Here is a 19,305-nt window from a genome sequence, read left to right as displayed (position 1 = left end):
TGGGGCAGGGGGTGCAGGAGCAGGGCTGAGGGGCTGGGAGTCCACAGGGCCACACACAGAGAAAGAGCCACGCGAGGACACGCAGGGGCACACGCTTATACCACAGGGGCAGAGACAGACACACGGACACACTCAGAGACCCATTCAGGAACTCGCTGGCCAAACCCAGACATGTGGACAGGGGTAAACCTACACAAAGAAGGAGCCAGGGGTTTGGGGCTACATAACTGGACACAGAAGAAGGTGGCCGCACATACAAGTAGGCATGCAGACACACCCACAAGTCCACGCGGATGCACGACAGCGGAGACAGATCTGTCCAGATGTGTGGATCTGGACACCTGGTCACAGAGACTCGAACACCCAGGAACACATGCACAGCACCCCACAGGCCCAACCAGAGATCCCACCCCAGCCCCTGACCCTGTCACTTCCTCCAGGCTGGCCCGGCCTCCCCTCCCAGGGTCCCCTTGGCTCCAACGTGCCCCAATCCCAGGTTCTCTGCACAGCTCTCTCCTGGATCATCGGGGGTCTCCCTGCTGCCCACCAACAGGCGTGCACACGCAGTGTCCATGCATCCAGACACACAATACCTCGTTCCACTTTGGCATCATGGTGGGCTGGAGGCAGCCCCCACCCCCCACAACACTTGAGGCCAAAGGACCCCCTGTCCCTGGGGCTCAGCCTCCCTGGGCTGAGGGAGAGGCCCAGCCCTGAGCCTCCCCCAACCAGGGCTGGGCCTCCCCAGCAGCAAGCACCCAGCAACCCCACCAGGCCCAGGGTGGATGGGCCCTGAGGCCCAGCCCCACGTCCCTTCCGGTCCACTTGTTACCCCCTTTCGGTTTGTTGGGTTTTGTGTCTTTCCAGGTTGGGGAGGGCGGTGGCCACGGCCCCCCGGAGCGCCAGCCCTGGCTTCTGTCTGGATTCTGCTCCCGTCTCCCTTTTCATTCTTTTAAAAAAATGCCCACTGAAGCCAAAGGCTGGAGCCTCCTGGGAGCCCTCAAAGCCCCCACCCGCCCCTCAGTGGGCCCAGTCAGAACTGAGAACCGCGAAGCCCCCAACTGGTCCTAGTCGCCTTCTCCCGGTGTCCTCCGCGTTTGGTGTCTGGCCATGGCCCCATCTGGACGTCCGACTCTCTCTCCCCACCCCTCCCGGTGTTGTTCTTAAACGTCTGTGGAGCTTCTGCTGCAAGGAACAAAAAGAAAAAAAACATCAAAAAAGCGATAAAATTAAAAAAAAAAAAAAAAAAAAAGCCAACCAAACAAGAGAGAAAAAAAAAGCAACAAAAAAAAGAAGGAAAAAAAAAAAAAAAAAAAAACACACAGAGAAGAGATTAAAAAAAAAAAAAGAAAAAAAAAAAGACATAAACTGGCACCAGTTAACTTTCTTGTACTTTTTTGCTGAATTTAGCTTCTTGTAGTTTTAACTTATTGCTATGTTAACTATTTATTATTCCTGTTGCCCTGTAAGGAGATTTGTGTATATTTCTGTTACTTCATCCAGTTTGCAAGTTAAAGGAACGATGATGTTCTCTTTGTTTCTTTAAGTTTTGCCGAGACGTGGTTATGCCTAATTTATTTATAAAAGGGGAAGTGGAATCATTAAAGTAATAATAATTATTAATAACAGTAATGGTAGCCGAGTGGCGCCCGGGGGCATGGGCTATTGTGGGTCAGACCCCATGGCCAGCAACGTCCGGGGGTCTCAATGGGATTATTTTTGCTCTTGTCTTGAGACTTTTTTCAGTCCTATTTAGCTGGTGAAACCCTAGCTTGTTCATGATACACAAACCTATTTATTCTTGTGGTTTTAAGTCCTCCTTCCTTTCCCCCCTCCCTTCCAGCAGGGCAGGGACCCCTTCAGGGGTCCACCCCTCTTTCCCTGCTGTTTCTGGGGCTTTCTCCCCTCTGCCCTCCGCACATGCTGGAGGCATCCGAGCAATAAGGGCTGGGTTTGTCCCCCACCCTGGGGGGCCAGGCTCTGGAGAGGGGGCACCTCCCCACACCCCCCACCGAGGCCTGGGCAGGGCCCTGCCACCCCCAAGACTGGGAGGGGACTTCTTTTTCTAAAACACAAAACTCAGCCCAGCCAGGCCCCCTCCCTGGAGGCCAGCCCCTCCCCCCAGGGGGCCAGGCCAAGGGCTCCCAGGAGAGGGGGGCCTTGGTCTTCCAGTCCTGGGGGTCAGGGGCAGGGCCAGCGGGGAGGAGGCTCAGCCCCTCCAACCCTCCCTTCATCCTGGTATTTATTCGGAAGGTTTCAAATCACGACAGAGTCCATGTTGGAGGTGATAGAGAACTGTTAAAAAAAAAAAAAAAAAAAAAAAAAGACAAAAAAAAAAAAACAAAAACAAAAAACCAACAAGAACACTTTGCGTTGCGTTTAGACTATTTATTACCGGGATTCCAGGCCTGGCCGCGGTAACAGACTTTTACATGGAATTGTTTAATTATTTGTACTTTTCATGCCAGAAAATAAAAGTTCAGAATCTTAAGGTCTCAGGTGATCTGTGCACTGGCGTACCGGGATGGTGGGGTTCTGCTGCCGTCTGTGGTGCTGGGTGGTGGAGTGCAGGTGGCTGTCCCGCTCGGCCCGGGAGGGAACCTTGGCCTCCCCACGGCACAGATGAGATTAAAGAGGGTGACTGGCACAGATGGAAGCTCAGACCGCAGTGGCCCAGGGTCTGCCCTCCCCTGGTGCTGGACTGAGCTACCTGTAGGCCATCTTCCTGATCACCTGGGCTGCACTGTCCCCTGGTGAGGGAGGCCAGTGCGATCTACAGAGGCTGCGTCCCTTTCACTCACCCTGCGTGGCCCACACCATTCCCACCTGGTACAGCAAGGCAGACGTAACCGAGCTTGGAGAGGAGTCACATTTATTGTTTCAAGGTCACAGGTCAAGTCATTCACTCGTCCCCACCAGGAGGGGAGGAAGGGGTGGGATAGGATGGGACAGAGGGGCACACCGCCAGGGTGGGGGACCGAAGGAGGGTTGGTTCCTTTATCCCATCTCTGGAGGCCACTTGGGCGGGCAGTATGGCTCCGCCCCACCTGGGCCCCTGGAGCAGGGCCAGAGCCCATCGGGCTCCTACCCCTTGGGAGGATGAGGAACCCCGGGGCAGGCCTTGGTCCACAGAGTGGAGGGCAGGTGGGCGGCACTGCCGGGGCTGGCTCCGCGGCTCGAGGTTCTGGGTTCTGGAATGGGAGAGAAAAGAATCAGAGGTGGATGGGCCTGGCTGCAGCTCGGCCGGCACATGAGGCCCTGGTTCCGCCCGAAGAGGACAGAAGCAAGGTGCAGAGGGGTCCAAGAGCCGATGACCGCCTCTCCCTGCCCACCTCGCCCCCGCTAGAGCTCGTCGTGGTCATCCTCGGCGGGGAGCTCGGGCGGCGGCTCCGGGCAGGCTGCGGGTGTCATCAGCTCCATGAGGTACTCGCAGCGACTGGGCTCCGTGGTGCTGGTCACCACAGTCTCCCTCCCGCACAGGAGGCGCACCTGGAACCAGGAAGGCGGGCGGCTCAGGCGGGGGTGGCCAGGTTGGGTCCCCACAGCCCCCACCCGTCGGGCACTCACAGTGGTGGAGCGGTTGGGGCCCTGCCAGCAGCCGGTGCCCTGTTCGTACTTCATGGCGCTGAACTTGTCGTGGTCCGGACCGGCCCAGGAGCCCCAGGTGCTAGGGGAGAGCAAGGGTGCTGAGGGTCTGCAGCTGGGAGGCGGGAGGCAGGGGGCCCCGGCCTGGGTCCACTCACCCAAGGTTGGTGGGGGAGCCACCGAGTTTGGGTTTCTGCGAGACGAGTTTGAAGGGGCAGAGCCGGTAGATGTACCTGTGGATGGACAGGGCTGATGGGTGGGAGGACACCGGGGCCCTGTGCCCAAGGGGCTCAGACAGCTCAAATGACACTCACCCTGGCCCGTGTCCCCATTCCTGCCCTGACACAGCCCAAACCCTGCCTCCGGCTCCCTCTCCCCTGCATCCAGCCGCCTCCACCCTGCGAGGACCACTGCCCAGGACTCACTCGTTGGTGGTCAGCTCGTAGCACTGGCTGTAAAGATATGCGAACTCCCCATGGGGGCCAAAGTCAAACGAAATCTCCTGCTCCAGGTTTCTGGAAGGGGAGGTGGAGAGGTGCAGCCATGGACACGGGAGGCCGACACGGGAGCCCCTCCTGCCAGCGCCTGGCTGCCCGGGGGGCTCCGGGAGACCGCCTCCTAGGGAGCCAGGCAGCGTGGCTCTGCCTCCATGGACACAGGCCGGCTACCTGATGGACTCCTCCATGTCCTTCAAGGACCGCTCAGCCTCCTCGAACTTGTTGCGGGCCTCCTGGGCAGCTGGGGAGGAAGCAGAGGTCAGCGGTGGCGACCCACCCAGGAAGGTGGAGGACGGGGTCCACAGACAATGAGACTGCAACCCCCTGCTCCGCAGGCCTAACTTGGTCAGGGGGAAAAGGATGGAAGGACGGGACACAGGCCCCGTGGCAGCCCCAGGAAAGGCCTCTCCTGCCGCTAGGACGCCTGGCTCCTGAGGGACCCTGGCGGGGCTCCGGCGCTCTGCTGGCTCGCAGGCTGCAGGGGCGGCACAAACAGGTGGAGCCCTGGGCTAGTGGGGGGCAGGCTTTCCACAGGCCTCAGGGCCCACCTCCAGCACCCCTCGGGGCGTGGGGCTTGCTGGGCACGCGTCCCAACCCACCGCAGGCGACAGTGCAGCCCATGCTTTGGCCCTTGCGGGCGGAGGCAGAGTGGGCTCAGCTCCGGCTCCACTCCCACGGGCAGGGCCAGACTGCTGGAGCTGACCGCTGGGCCACGGCAGGGGGCCCGTGCCCGCCCCCCAGGCCAGGGCCTCACCGTCGATGAAGGCCTGAGTCTGCTCGTCATAGGGTGGCATCTTGTCCTCCTCTGTGGGGCTGGCTGGTGGAGGGGACTCGAGTGGGGCTGGGGCCTCCTGGGGAAGGGGAAAGGCAGGGTGAGCGGGCAGCCCGTCCCCACGGCCTCTGCCCCCAGCTCCCCCCACACACCTTGGGCTGCTCCCCCTGCACCTCCTCCTCCTCCTCTTCCTCCTCCTCCTCCTCCTCCGTCTCCTCCTCCTCCTCCTCTTCCTCCTCCGTGGGCCGCAAGGGCACTGGTGGCTGCTCCTCCTTGGGCTGCGTCAGGTCCGGGGATGAAGGTTCCAGCAGGTCTGGGGGCAGCACCTGAGGGGAAGCAGGCAGGCGGGTGCTAGGTGCTGGGTGCTGAGGACACGGGACCTGCTCCACCCCAGGGCTTAGGCACTTGCTCACACCATTGTGGCCAGTGGCCCCACCCCTTCTAGAGGAAGGGCCAGACAGCTGGCAGGAGGGGCCTCTGTGGAGGACGCACGCACTATCCAGCTGGCCAGGGTGGCTGGGGGCCAGGACTGGAGGCCATGGGGGTGGTGAGGGCAGGGCAGGACTGCATCCCTCCCCTCCCACACTGACCTCGGACTGATACTTGTCTCTGATGGCGGCCCAGACACGGTCAAAGAAGGAGGTGGCGTCCGTGTGTGCGTCCCCACCCAGGAGGGCCTGTGTGACAGGGTGGTGTTAGGACTGGGGCTTCCACTGCCCCTTCCCCAGGCACCCAGCACTGGGGCTTCAGGCAGTGGTGCCAGGAGCCAGCTTGTTGGGCCCTGGGCCCTGGGGACCAGACCCCCACAAGCACGGTGCTGTGACCGGAAGAGGGCAGCACAGGCCTGTTGAGAGAAGCAAGGCAGGCTGGGCCTGGGGACCCTGGGAGGATGGAAAGAGGAGCAAGAGGGAGTGGCAAGACCTGAGAGACGATCGGCTGGAGGCCAAGACCCAGGTGGGACAGGGAGAAGCGAGTGGGCAGGAACGGAGAGAGGGACAAGGAGCGGCAGTCAGGCGGGAGGGTAGAGGGAGACGGAGCCAAAGGCCTGGGGTGGGCAGAGCAGGCTGAGCAGCCAGCCAGTGGGCTGCATGGGGTAGGGACAGACTTGGAAAGCCCTGGCTCCGTCTTGGACCCCACCAGATGGGGAGAAGGGACCCTGGGCAGCCACCACCTTGGCTTGCCAGGCAGCAGCTATGACTGGGTGTCCCAACAGCCCTGGCCCAGGGAGCTTTCCACCAGCTTCCCACTGGCCTGTCCCTCCTCTGCCCTCACATCACCAGGTCCGGGAGTGGGCTGGGGTACCTGGGCCTCCCCTTCAGACAGCACTCCATCCCCATCCGTGTCCAGCTCTGGATGGGTCTGCAGCTCAGCCACGGAGACCCTGTGGGGACAGACAGGGAGGGTGAGGCTCCTGGTGCTTGGCCCGCTGCCTGGGGGGCCTGCCCGCCCCTTCCTGCCAGGGCTGTTCCCGAGCTCCTCCAGGACCTGCGGGGTGCGGGCGCAGGAGGCTGAAAAGGCAAGGGCTGGAGTTGGGGCCCCCAGCCCAGGAGGAGCAAGCCCTGCAAGCCCAGTTCCCATCCCCGTCCCTGTCCCCTCCTCAGGACTGTGTACCCCCAGGGCTCAACCACAGAGGGAGGAGGAACAGGCTGGGCGGCACGGGGACACCACATGCCACAGCTCCTTTCCTAACCCGACCAGCCCCTCCTCCCTCTGCCCTCACATCTCAACCAATCAGCTGCCCCTGTCCAGCACCCGTGCCCAGCAGGGCCTGGACACCTCGCCCTGCACTCCCCCTGCAGCCCCTGCTCCTCGTCCTCTCGGGCTCCGAGATCCCATGGTTCCCGAAAGCCCATACTTCACCGTCAGCTGGGGCACTCAGCAAGTTCAAAGGCACAGGATTCACACAGCTGGCTTTCGCCGCGTGTGCCAGGCCAGATGGGCCTGGGGAAAGCGATGCCCCCACAGGAAGTGGTGAACCCAGCACAGGCTCTGGTTGGCTTCCAAAGGCAGATGGGCGAGGGGACCCCAGCTGGGCAGGCGGCTCGGCCACACTCACACCCCGTCCATGTTGTCATCCAGCTCCTGGAAGGTGTTGGCTGCCAGCTCCTGCTCCTGCCGGGCCCTGGACGCGGCCTGCTGCTCTGTGGAGAGCCGGCTCTCATCACCTGTGCCCTGCCCAGTCACCCCAAAGCGCCCCCGCCTGACACTGAGCACCCACGGTGTGTCCGGTATGCTGGGAACTAGGGACACAGCTGTGGACAAGATCAAGAAAGGTCCCTGTCCTCTGGAGGGAAAGGACAAATAAGAACCGAGGTCGACAGGTGAAGCCTGGGCCTGGGGGCAGGAGGGATGGAGGCCGGGGCCTGCGGGAAGAAGGCCTGCAGGCTTCGGCCCGCAAGGCCTCTGGGATCCTACACTGGGAGCCTCTCTGTGCACCTGGCTGGAGAATGCCAAGGGCTGGGGGAGACAAGCCCAGACACCCAGAGTCCACCTGCTTCTCCCCACCCCACTGACCATCTGCTCCCAGATCCACCCTCGCCTGCTAGGACCAGCCATCTCCTTTGGTTTCCTGGCTCCTACTCTCACTCCACCCTCCCCGTAGTGGCTGCCAGAGATGGAACGAGGGTGCACCCCTCTGTGCTCAGACCCTCCAGGCTCCCCACTTCCCTTGGAGCAAAAGCCCCAGTTCTCCCCAGAGAGAGGAGGCCCAGCATCACGCTCAGGACTGCACCTCCAGCGCCTGGGGCGAGCCTGGCGACCACAGGCACTCGACCAGGCTGACTGGATGAGCTACCGGTTATGGGAGGTCGGGGAGGGCCTGTCAGCAGAGGGAGGGAAGACAGAGGGCAGCAGAGGCCAGAGACTCGGAGTCCAACAGCAGGGCCTTAGAGAGGGGCTGCCCTGGTTCCTGAGGGCCACCTGTGCCCCAGCTACCAGTATGAGCCGCTAGGACCATGTCTCCATGGCCATGCGCAGTGCTCGGTCCTTCACTAGCATGGAGTGGCTTCCGGCCCTCCCGCTCCCCACCTGCTGCCAAGGAGTGTCACAGGGAGTCAACACCCAAGGACTGAGAGCCTGGACCAAGGCTTTGCATTTCCAGTCACAGCAGCACAACCCAAGAGCAAGGCGTGCCGGGCCTATCTGAAAAGCCACCTTCTTGGGCCTGAGTTGTGGCCCGTGGTAGAGCACTTGCCTAGCACGTGTGAGGCCCTGGGTTCGATCCTCAGCACCACATAAAAATAAATAAAATAAAGGTACTGTGTCCACCTACAACTAAAAAAAGTATCAAAAATAAAATTTCTTTTAAAAAATTTTTTGTAGTTGTATATGAACAGAATGCCTTTATTTTATTTACTTACATGCAGTGCTGAGGATCAAACCCAGTGCCTCACACATGCTAGGCAAGCACTCTGCCACTGAGCCACAAAAATCAAAAATCACCTCCTTAAAGTCAGCAAAGGCAACAGGGATGGTAGGGGCAAGAAGGCACCAGACCACAGAAGTCACTTTTGCCCTAAGGAACTTTGCCAGTCCTGGCAAATTCAGATGTCTGTTTTGATGAGACCTGGCAGAGCCTAGGGGACTGGAGCCAAAGTGCAAGGTCAGGAGACTAACAGGGGCCCCCACAACCTCAGCAGGGCCATCCTGTCAGTCATAAGCGAGATCGGACAGCTCCACCTAGGGTGAGGCTGTGGCTCAGGGGTAGAGAGCTTGCCTAGCATGTGGGAGGCCTTGGGTTCAACCCCCAGCACTGTAAGAAAAGAGGGGCGCCAAAGGGGGACGTAACCTAACGTGTATGCATCTCAGTTCACACCCTATTGAGAGGTCAGAGCAACCTCAGACCTTGAACTTGGATTCAGGGGGTCTCTGAATGGCAGTGCTCCAAGCATCAGACAGAAAGAAAAGGACAAGCTCTCCAGAGGACCATTTACCCAAGGCTGAAAACTATTCCTAAAAATAACTTCCAAACAGGATGACCAACACACAGATACCGAAGCACACAAGGAAATGAGATGCCGCCATTAGAAGTCAGCCGAAATGGACAACAGGAGGGAGCCTTCTAGCCTAGGCCTCTCCGCCCACGAGAGTCCCTGGCCACCCTGACCTACCTTCCCACCGCTTCCGGTGCTCTTCTTTGGCCTCCTTCTCTGGCTTCTCGGCCTCCTCCTTTACTGCCCGAAGCATCTCCACCTGGTCTTCCAGGGACTTCTTTCCAGCCTGTAGCTCAATGAGCTTTTTCTGGGAGGCAGAAGGCAAAAAGGTCAGCCTCCTTCAGGCAACCTCCCTGCCTCTATTCCATGGAGAATGCCACGGCCCCAGGGCTGGGAAAGGATAACCCCAGTGTGCCTTCAAGTAACATCCAAAATCCATACACTTCTTCCCACCCCCACAGTCTCCTGCTTCCTGGCTTCCTGGAAAGGAGAGATCTTTCCAGAATACCTCACTGGGTCTCCCGCTGCTGTGGTTCCCCATGGCCTCTGGGCAGAAGCCCAAACACCTTGATGTAGCTCACAAGGCACTGAGTGCCCAGGGCCCTGCCCCCGCTCCCTGTCCTCATCTTAAGCTCAAGGCTCTGGTTGCCCCAGACACTCAGAACCCACAGGCTTCTTTGCCTCCAGTTATTCACACACGCTGTTCCTTCAGCCTGGAACATTCTCCATGGCTAAGTCCAAATTACCCGACAGCTTTTGGTTTAGACAGAGACCTCCTCTTCTAGGAAGGAGAACAAGGCAAAACCCACCTTTATGCCTCAAAATTCCCAAACTTCCCTTCCCCAGCTGCCCTCGGCAGCACTTTCTTTCTTTCTTTTTCTTTTTTCTTTAACAAATTCTTTTTTTTCTAATTAGAATTCAATTTTTTTTCAAGCCTCTAATCAATTAATTTATTTTTTTGCCGTGCCGAGGATCAAACCCACTGCCTCACACGTGCTGGGCAAGTGCTCTACCACTGAGCCACAGCCCCCGTCCCTGGGCATCACTTTCTGTCTTTCCCTTGGACGGGTCTGGTCTGGTCCTAGTCTCTTGGCCAGTGCATGACACACCTTGTACTCCCACAACTTCAGAAGCAGCAAGGGCTAAGGGGACATGTCAGGAAAGCAGTGACGTTCCCCCATGGAGGCAGGCAGAAACCTCACCTCCCTGCCCGACTCTGCCCCAGCTAGAGCACATCACGGTCACCATCAACAGTGGTTCAGGGGTTGGCAGGTGCTACTGACTGACCTCATCTTGTTCAGCCCTGCCCCAGAACCAAGGAGTCACCAATCACGAGCTCATCCTATGGACAGTGACACCACAGACAGGAAGACAGGGAGCAGCCCTCCTGTCCTTGGGAGACTGGGGAGCCCACTTCTGTCCAACATCCTGGCCTTGGCTGTCAGCTGAGCTGACGGCCCTGTACCTGGGAACTGCTTAGCCACGGACCGCACACTCAGTACCGCTCATGTGAGCAGGGCTAGGGGCAGGCAGTCGGTGACTTGCCCAGGACCATCAGGGCAGGCACAAACCCCACGAGCACTGCCAGCCCACCCCTCCAGGCTCGAGGCCCAGAATGTCACACGCCAGCCTCCAAAGGTCCCTCACCTGCTTCTCCTCCCGGGCCTTCTTCCAGTCCTCAATAAGGATCTTCTTCAGGCGGAACCCTTCACGGGTGACCTCTGCCATCTGCTGTAGGGACTCTCTCTCCTTGCGGCCCTTCTCTCTGGGGCAGAGGGAACACATAGGCACCACCAGGGAGCACACCATGCATACCACACCGCCCTCTTCCGGAAGGGCTCAATGCGTCTGCCAACCCCACACACTCATGCACCATGCTGGGAAGGACAAGCCAGCAAATGCTCCTCCACCCTCCAGGCTCCCAACTTCAGTGCCCCTCATCCCTCTCCTTGAGACGAGGGACAGTGCACAATCTTGGGGTCAGAGCAGGTACAAGGGAGTGCTGAGGATTAGGGCTGAGGAGCGGTTCCCAAGAGACAAAGGATAGAAAAGAAAGAAACCACAGACCCCTAGACCAAGAGGGAACCTGACCAGTAACTGTGCTATGTTCAACCTACTCTCCACCAAGAGGATCTGAAGTTAGGAGAAAGTATATAAGTATTGGGACTTCTAGCTTCTTTGTAAAACTAACCCAGCCCAACAAAAAATAAATAATTAAAAGTTTTTAAAAAACAAAAAACAAAACAAAACAAAAAACCCTTACCCAGCCCCACCACCCGCCAACAAAAGACAGGAGTTGAGAGCGGCCATTCTTTTTTTTTTTTTTTTTTTTTTTTGCAGTGCTGGGGATCGAACCCAGGATCTTGTGCATGCAGGGCAAGCACTCTACCGACTGAGCTATCTCCCAGCCCGAGAGCGGCCATTCTTGTAGATGGCACAGTCCTCCCTACTCCCCACTGCCTCAGCTTCTGTTGTTCACATCGCCCACACTAGCACATGGCAATTAAAAATATGGAGCAGGAGTTCCATTGGAGCTACCAAGTTCTAGCTCTGCTACCTGCGACCAGGTGACCCTGGAGAAATCATTTCCCTTCTAACACTTGAGTTTCCTCATCTGTTAGACAAGGAAACAATCGCACCTGCTTCAGGACTAGAGGGAGAGCCAGGGATGCAGGGTTCAGAAAATGCCTGCCTGGCACAGAAGGAGCAGAAGAAAGGGGAGCTGGTCCAGCTCAAGGGGTGTGGTCACCTAAGGTGCTAAGGGGTGGCAAAGGGGCGGGTACTGTCACCACGCACTTGCAGGTATTCTCACAGACGATGCCACTGTTGTACTCATCTGTCCCGTCACAGCAGTCTGAAGTAGAGGTGGGGCCAAGATCAGAGCTGGTAGGCCCCCAGCTCCCGGCCACCACCTCCTTCCCCATCCCAGGGCATCCTTACTCACCACAAATCGCATCATTGACCCGGTTCGAGGGGATGTACAGAGGCTTGTAGCCAGTGTTGGTGCAGTGGAAGCTGCCGTTGGGACAGGCAGCTGTGCCTGTAGTGAGAGGAGAGAGGTCTGCTAAGTTCACCAGTCAGGGGCCTCCTGGCCATCCACGCCCATAGCCCTTGACCCCTGGGACACAGAAAGTACCAGAAAGTTGGGAACAACCAAGGGGAGGCCAGAGCTGCACACTCAGAGCCTGAAACAAAACTCTCCAGTGCTCCCTGCTGCCTCTCCTCATGAGGCCCTTCAAAACAGGGTCCTGCTGGCTCCTCTTCTGCCTTCACCCTGTCCCCAGACAGACTGCCCTTGAGTCCCACCTCTGGGGGTCTGCGTAATGTAGGCTCTCCATCTGCAGCTCCTTCAGGATTCACTTGAACCCCCACTTCCTCCTAGAAGTCTTTCATGATCGCCAGGATATCCTGAAGGGGAGGGCTCTCTGGGCTCCCACAGTACCATCTACTACCCTCATGAAAACACCGACCTGACTTTTTTCTTTTTTCTTGGGGGCGGGGTGTAGTGCTGGGGATGTAACCCTGGGCCTCTAGTATGGCAAATGCACTCTACCACTGAGCAACCCCACCAACCCAACACTGGCGAGGTTTCTGTGCCTGCTTCCAAGGAGCCATGGGAAGGCAGGACTGGGTCTCTCTCCATCATCTTACCGGGCCTTGGCACTCAGCAGGTGCTCACTAAATGTACAATGAAAGGGGGCGGGGAGCTCACCAGGCTCGTCGGAGCCATCCTTGCAGTCGCAGTAGTCATCGTTGACCTGATCGAAAGGAATGGTGGCCGAGCCGTCCAGGCAGGTGAAAGGCTTGGACTCATCGTAGAAGTGATGGTCTAGAGAGGACAAGAGGCTCAGCCCACAGCAGAAGAAACCTCAACAGAATACCACCTCTGCCCCACCCACCCATCCACCAGTTGAGCGTCACGGGTAAACCGAGGCAAAAGGTTGCAAAGGCCCATCCCAGGAGCCACAGGTAGACTCCCTCCACGCCCGACCCCCACCTCCAGCAGACTCACTGGTAAGGGAGACTCCGCGGGGCCTCTTGACTTCCACTGCCCAGCAGAGGGGCAGCAGAAGCAGCAGCACCAACATCCTGCTGGGACTCAGGCCGGAAACGGGTTCTGCGGGAGGAAGGAGGCTGCGGGGAGTTGTACTGCGTCCCCACGCTGCGGCAAGAATGGGACAACCGGTCAGCAGGAGAGGGCTACTTCCAGCCAGTTGGAGTCCTCCACCCTTCCGGGCAATATGAGCTCCGATTTGGGAGCGGGAGGCAGGGGTCTCCCCAGTCCTGGCCAGTCGAAGAGAGTCTCACTTTGTTCAAATCAAGGGTGGGCAACTGAAAACCTCCGCTCCTTGTGCCCAGGCCGAGCGGACAATCCGATTCCCGCCAACAGGCCCAATGGGTTTACACTCTCCCCCACCCACTGCGCAAACACCCTTTTGTTGCCCCTTGTACGAAATCAGACTGCCTTCCCACCCGCTGCTAGTTCATCACCTACACGAGGCCGAAGCAAAGGTCAGTAACCACCCGCACCCCCCTTGCCCAGCGGCCGGGGATCGTGCTGTAAAAAGAAAGCGGAAAAGTCTAAGAAGCATCACTTCCGGTCCCACCGCGCTCATGGGGGACGGCCGCTCAGGGAAGCCATGTTGAGTGTGGCAAACATGCGGGCGCCGGAACTGAAGCGGCCATCTTGGGCAGGACTGTGAAGTCTTAGAGAGGATAGATCTGAAGACTCGCGCTTAATGGCGGCGCAAAATGTCTCCATCTTGGGAGTGGCGGCTCCTGCAGCCGGAACAGAGAGTTCCTGAAAAATGCCGGCGAACCCCCAGCGAGGGGGGGCGGGGAAGCTAATGAACACGTGATTGCATAGCGGCTCTGCCGCGTCCCCTTCTGGGACTGTTCTTTGCGCCGCATCAGCCAATGGGAGTGGTAGCGTGGAACGCAGGTGGTCTCCATGGGAACTTTGGAGGGAGGAGGGGGAGGAGGTTACCTAGCAACCGGGAGATGCTGAGAGGGCCAGCCAAGCGGTCGGAAAGTGTATTCCCCCGCGCCGAGGAACCAGAGTTGTCGGATCCCGAAAAGGGGCAGCAGACGCTCAGTTGCTTCTCTAGCTCCTAAGAGTCCTTGGCCCCAACCCAATCATGACGTCTCCTCTGTGCAGGGCGGCATCTGCCAACGCCCTGACTGCTCAGGACCAGGTCTCTACACCCTCTTCCAAAGCCAAGGGCAGTAAGCCTCCGGCCAAGTACAGCTATCCCAGAGGCAAGTCCGCTTCGCGGGCACAGGCCTGGCCCGCACGTCATTCCAAGACGGAACCCCACCGCTCCGGTGCGGTGAAGACTTCTGTGCACGCACAGGTGGTTGAGTTGCAAAGGAAGATTCAACTATTAGGTAAGATGGCTCTAGAGGACACAGAAGGATCAAGGGTCAACACTGACCATCCAATTTGACTAGGCATGGTGTGACAAAGGAGTTTCACCAGTATGATTCTAGGTGGACAGTTTCTGGAGGCAAAAACTCACACTTGCGTTGGGCTCGGAGGTGCAAGTTTGCAATCCCAGCAACTTGGGAGGCTGAGTCAGGAGGATTCCAAGTCTGAGGCCAGCCTCAGAAACTTAGTGAGGTCCTTTCTCAAAATTAAAAATAAAAAGGGCTGGGGATGGAGCCTAGTGGTAAAGTGCTTGCCTAGCATGTGTGAGTCCCTCAGTTTAGTCCCCAGCACTGCCAGAAAACAGAGAAAGAGAACTGACTGGATGGTATTTCACATTTACTGTAATTTCAACTCTTACATATCGTACATGTGGTGGTGGTAAAAAAAACAGATTCTAGAGCCAGAATTCTGACTCTGCATAATAGTTGTTTGACCTTAGGCAATTTAAGATTAACCTAGTTGCTGTTTTTCCGTCTGTAAAATGGAAATAGTAACAGTGCCAGGTGGGCACTTGAAATGTGTGAAGTGATTAGAAAGCCCTGGGGCTGGACTGTAGCTCAATGGCAGAATGCTTGCCTGGTACGTGTGAGGCACCAGGTTCAATTCTCAGCACCATATACAAATAAGTGAATAAAATAAAGGTCTATCAACACTAAAAAATATTTTTAAAAAAGAAGAAAGGTGCCTGGTACAGGGTAAAGTAATCTGAGTCGCAGTTTTCTCATCTGTGAAATGGGTATGATATGTATCTACTGGCATGTGGTATTGAGTACCTAGAGAGATCTGAGTCCAGCATCTAATACATAATAAGGGCTGGAAAAACTATTTTAATATATATTTTATGTGGCATAATAATATGCATAATTTGAGGGTATGGTATGACATGTCAAGGCATGTGCGTGATTGTAACCATTAAGGTAATTGGCATATCCAAAGACATTTACCATTTTCTTTTTGTTATTGTTATTTTTTAAAAATATTTTGTTTTAGTTGTAGTGGACACAGTACCTTTATTTTTATGTGGTGCTGAAGATTGAACCCAGGGCCTCACGTGTACTAGACAAGTGCTCTACCACTGAGCCACAACTCCAGCCCCCAACATTTACCATTTCTTCATGTGGAGAACACTCACAATCCTCTCTACTATTTTGATATGTACAATTGATATGTTGTCAACCATAGTTCCACCACAGTACCAGAGAACTTAGAAGTTATTCCCCTATGCCTGTTAACCATCTTCTCTCCATCTTCAAGTATCTTTATGATATTAAGTTGAAGATTGATTGCAAGAAGACCTCACCTCTGGGAAGTCCCACCCACCTACCCAATGACACTGTGCTTCTGTCTGTCCATCTCACCTGCCCCCAGAGGGTGACCGGAAAGCCTTTTATGAGAGCTCCCAGTATAACATCAAGAAGAACCAGGACACCATCAGTCAGCTCCGAGAGGAGATCAAGGTTCTCCAGCTGCAGCTGACAGACTTGCTTCAGGTGAGGGTGCAGAGGTAGATGGCTGGGTTCTGGGGACATGCAGGTGGCCTGAGTGACAGATGACTGGTCTCCTCTCCTTACAGGGAGATGAGAAAGTGGTCCAGGCAGTAATTCAAGAATGGAAATCAGAGAAGCCATACCTGAAGAACAGGACAGGCCAGGTTTGCCTCACCCGACTGACCAGCTCCCTTCATCTCCAACCTGGGTATCCTCCTCACTGGACTTCCTGCTGCCACTTTCAGTCTCTCCAGACCTTCCTGTACACTGGCTGCCAATCATTTACTCCCTTAGGAAGTCTTTATTACGCACTGACTTTGTGTTTGATATGGTGTGAGGTGTTGGTGACCATGCAGTGACAAAACAGATCAAGTCCCCCTTCCAAGAAGCACCAAAAGGAACAAAACCCAAAAGGAAACAAAATGTCCCCCAAAAGTTGGGCATGGTGGTCCACCATGCCTGTAGTCCCAGCTACTTGGGAGGATGAGGCAGAAGGATCTCTTGATTCCAGGAGTTTGAGGCCAACTGAGAAACATGGGACCCCAGCTCTTAGGAGGAAAAAAAAAAACAGAACAATAAATATAAGAACAAAGGAGGGCTGGGGATATAGCTCAGTTGGTAGAGTGCTTGCCTTGCAAGCACAAGGCCCTGGGTTCAAATTCCTAGCACCGGAAAAAAAAAAAAAAAAAAAAAAAAAAAGGAATTTCCAGCAATGATAAGAGAAATAAATAAAGCAGCATGATTTACTAGAGAAAGGCAGGAACTGGTATTTCAGTTGGGGGTGAATTGAGCAAAGACCTCTTTCAAAAGGAGGTGATATTTGAGCTGAGAATGGAACAAGCAGGAAAAAATCTGGGAAAAGAACTCCTGGGCTGGGGAGATAGCTCAGCTGGTAAAGTGCTTGTCTCACAAGCACAAGGCCCTGAGTTCGATCCCCAGTACCGCAAAAAAAAAAAAAAACAAAACAACAACAACAAAAAAACTCCTGGTAGAGGGAACAGCAAGTGCAGAGTCCCCGAGATAAAAACAAGCATCAAGTGTTGAGATCAGGCGGAGACCAGTATGGCTGGGGAGAGCGAGGTAAGGTAGGGAGACCAATCCTGGGCTCAACCATGACAGAGTATGGAATTTATACCAGGAATCAGTGAAGAGGAAAATGGACTTCAAGGAGACAGGAGCGGAGGCCAGGAGAAGGTCAGCCAGGTGAAAGATACTTTGGTCTGCCCTGCTACAAAAATGGGAGAGGTTGAAGGAAAGAGATGCCTCAGGGAAAACTGCCACCACATCAGGGAGAATTTGCTAACCGAGGAGACAGATGTGGAAGAGAAAGAAAACCGTTGATGGCATCAAAGTTTGGGGCTTTTTTTGTCTGGTTTTGGTGCTGGATATTGAACCCAGCTCAGCACATATTTTATGGCTGAGCTACACCCCCAGCAGGATTTGCGGTTTGAGTATGAATGGAGCCTCCATGAGCGGAGATTGGGAACGTGGGAGAAGCAGGTGCTGTGAGCCAGCCAGGCACTTGCTTTTGGAAGGGATGATTTTGAGAGTGTGGCGTGGGCATAAAGGGAGGTTGGCTTTAGGTGTCTCCAGTGTAGAGGTGGCTTCTAAGGCCTGGAGACTGTAAGTGGGGAGGGCATGGACCTCCAGTAGAGCCTCTCTCCAAAAACAAAGGACCAGGACATGGAATGGCCAGGGAGGTGGTTGGAAATTTCGAGATGGAGTCCTGGAAGCCAAGGAAGAAACTCTGCAGGAGTTGGCAGCCAACCAGTTCCGGTGCTAATAAGCAAGGAACATGAAGGCTACCCTGTGGGAGAAGGGAGGAACCAAAGGACTGGGGAGGGAGGGCTCAGGCCCCTGCTCTCCTGCAGCAGGCCCTGGAGCACCTGGACCACCAGCTGAGCGAGAAGGTGAAGCAGTTGAACGCCCTGCGACACCAGGTGGTGCTGCGGCAGAAGCGGCTGGAGCAGCTGCAGCTGCAGCACGGGCTTCGCCAGCTGGAGATGGAGGAGGCCCAGGACTGCAACACGGAGGAGGCCAAGGTAGGGCACTCCTCCCTGAGCAGGCGCAAGGTGAGGCCTGCAGAGCTGGCGGGGGCAGGGCGTGGTGCGCCGAAGGAGTGGAGGAGGACTCAGGGGAGCCCTGCTGCCACTAGACCGTGAGGAACCTGGAGAACCGTCTGGAGAAGGCCCGGATGAAGGCGGAGGAGGCGGAACACATTACCAATGTGTATCTGCAGCTCAAGGCCTATCTCCAGGTAGGGACTAGGCCTGCTTGGGAGCGGGAGGGCAGGTCTGCCCCGATAAACCACAGTCACAGGCCTGCCTCACCCCCACGCCCAGGAGGAGAGCCTCAACTTGGACAACCGGCTGAACTCCATGGAGGCTGAGGTGGTGAGGACCAAACAGGAGGTGGAGGAACTGCACGTGGTGAATCAAGAGGCCCTCAACGCGCGGGACTTTGCCAAGGTGCCAGCCTACCTGTCAAGGTCTCCTGGCCCCAGGATCTGAACCCAGCCTCACCTGAGCCCCTCTCGTCTGTCCCCGGCACCCCGCCGGTCTGTCCCGCGTGCTCTGCCTCCAGCTGACATAGGTACCAGCTGCCCCCCTGCTCGCCCTCCAGAACCAGCTGCAGTATTTGGAGGAGACCGTTTTACGAGAGCGCAAGAGTCGGGAGCGCTTCATAAGTGATTGCAAGAAGCGCGCTGAGGAGAAGAAACTGCAGAACGAGCGCATGGAGCGCAAGGTGGGCGCGCCCAGGCGCGCAGGACTTCCAACAGCTCAAACCTACCACACCTGGCCTTGCCTCCTCCGGTCCATGTTGGCCCCTGTTCAGGACCCTTTTCTACTCTTGACGTTTCTTCTAACCCCGCCGCCTCCCTGACTCCACCTCCACGTAATGAAGGGCTCCTCCCACATCCACATCCCCCACATCCACATTCCACCCTCCCCTCCCCTCTCCTCCCCTCCCTTCCACCTAAGTGCCCCATGGTGGCGCTGCTAGGACCTCACCTTATTCTCTGGTCTCCACTCGTCCTTCCCCCGTCGGACTAGGTCTCGTGACCTAAATCTGACCCTCCTTGTAGTCCTCCCCTCTCTTGACCCCACCCCTTTGTGCTGGCTCTGAAGCCATCTCCTGCAGAGTCCTGAGCCCCGTCCGGCTTTCCTTACCTGGCTCCAAGTCTTTGCCCGGCCCCCACTCCCCAGTTTGAGCCCTGTCCCCTCCCAGCCTCCCTCCCAAACATTTATCCACAGACTGACCCTGGCTTTGACCTCACCCCATGAGCAGACTCAGCGGGAGCACTTACTACTGCAGTCCGACGACACAATCCAGGACCACCTGCGCGCCAAGGACCAGGAGCTGCGGCGGCGCTGGAACATGTACCAGATGGAAACAGTCTTCGGCAAGGTCAAGGACGCAACGGGCGTAGCCGAAACGCACGTGAGTGCCGCGGAAGCGCTCTCCCTTCCCATGCGAACCCCTGCCGCGTCCAGGGGAGGGAAGCCTACACACTTCGCCTCCGCTCTCCGCCGGGCCAAGTCTTCAGTGCACGAACTTGCTCCTATCTTGAAAGGTACCCCTTTCCCCTCTAGCTACCGCCCCA

General features: G+C 56.7%; 2 protein-coding genes across 7 annotated transcripts; one reads left to right on the top strand and one right to left on the bottom strand.

The window, feature by feature from the left end:
* Window positions 1-2,386: 2,386 nt before the first annotated feature.
* Window positions 2,387-19,186, bottom strand: Prkcsh (protein kinase C substrate 80K-H). 6 transcript variants are annotated; one of them, XM_047530743.1, is made up of 18 exons: window positions 19,009-19,186; window positions 12,799-12,948; window positions 12,499-12,615; window positions 11,731-11,826; window positions 11,583-11,640; window positions 10,434-10,551; window positions 8,964-9,093; window positions 6,911-6,995; window positions 6,157-6,235; window positions 5,445-5,531; window positions 5,007-5,180; window positions 4,837-4,933; window positions 4,254-4,323; window positions 4,011-4,100; window positions 3,744-3,818; window positions 3,568-3,667; window positions 3,333-3,489; window positions 2,387-3,191 (listed from the first exon to the last, which is right to left on the bottom strand). In XM_047530743.1, exons 1-17 carry the CDS (start codon window positions 19,172-19,174, stop codon window positions 3,343-3,345), a joined length of 1,839 nt encoding a protein of 612 aa, XP_047386699.1. In that variant the 5' UTR covers window positions 19,175-19,186; the 3' UTR covers window positions 2,387-3,191; window positions 3,333-3,342. The 6 variants fall into 6 exon arrangements, with proteins under 6 accessions (XP_047386699.1, XP_047386700.1, XP_047386702.1 ...); XM_047530744.1 differs by having other exon boundaries at window positions 5,028-5,180; XM_047530746.1 differs by having other exon boundaries at window positions 12,799-12,903.
* Odad3 (outer dynein arm docking complex subunit 3) lies at window positions 13,399-16,288 on the top strand. The gene is made up of 3 exons (XM_047530749.1): window positions 13,399-14,174; window positions 15,583-15,704; window positions 15,788-16,288. Exons 1-3 carry the CDS (start codon window positions 13,925-13,927, stop codon window positions 16,058-16,060), a joined length of 645 nt encoding a protein of 214 aa, XP_047386705.1. The 5' UTR covers window positions 13,399-13,924; the 3' UTR covers window positions 16,061-16,288.
* Window positions 19,187-19,305: the final 119 nt, after the last annotated feature.

The sequence above is a fragment of the Sciurus carolinensis genome, chromosome 17 (assembly GCF_902686445.1).
Source record: "Sciurus carolinensis chromosome 17, mSciCar1.2, whole genome shotgun sequence".
Lineage (NCBI taxonomy): Eukaryota > Metazoa > Chordata > Mammalia > Rodentia > Sciuridae > Sciurus > Sciurus carolinensis.
Note: the sequence above shows the minus strand (reverse complement) of the source record. Positions and strands in the feature narration are given on the sequence as shown.

Excerpts from the sequence above, each read along its gene's own strand:
- Prkcsh (XM_047530743.1), bottom strand. The coding sequence starts at position 19,174 with ATGGGAAGGGAGAGCGCTTCCGCGGCACTCACGTGCGTTTCGGCTACG. Across the intron at positions 5,181-5,444 it reads GAGACAAGTATCAGTCCGAG|GTGCTGCCCCCAGACCTGCT; the intron begins GTCAGTGTGGGA and ends GCTTCCCCTCAG. Across the intron at positions 3,668-3,743 it reads GGCTCCCCCACCAACCTTGG|CACCTGGGGCTCCTGGGCCG; the intron begins GTGAGTGGACCC and ends GCTCTCCCCTAG.
- Odad3 (XM_047530749.1), top strand. The coding sequence starts at position 13,925 with ATGACGTCTCCTCTGTGCAGGGCGGCATCTGCCAACGCCCTGACTGCT. Across the intron at positions 14,175-15,582 it reads AAGGAAGATTCAACTATTAG|AGGGTGACCGGAAAGCCTTT; the intron begins GTAAGATGGCTC and ends ACCTGCCCCCAG. Across the intron at positions 15,705-15,787 it reads AGCTGACAGACTTGCTTCAG|GGAGATGAGAAAGTGGTCCA; the intron begins GTGAGGGTGCAG and ends CTCTCCTTACAG.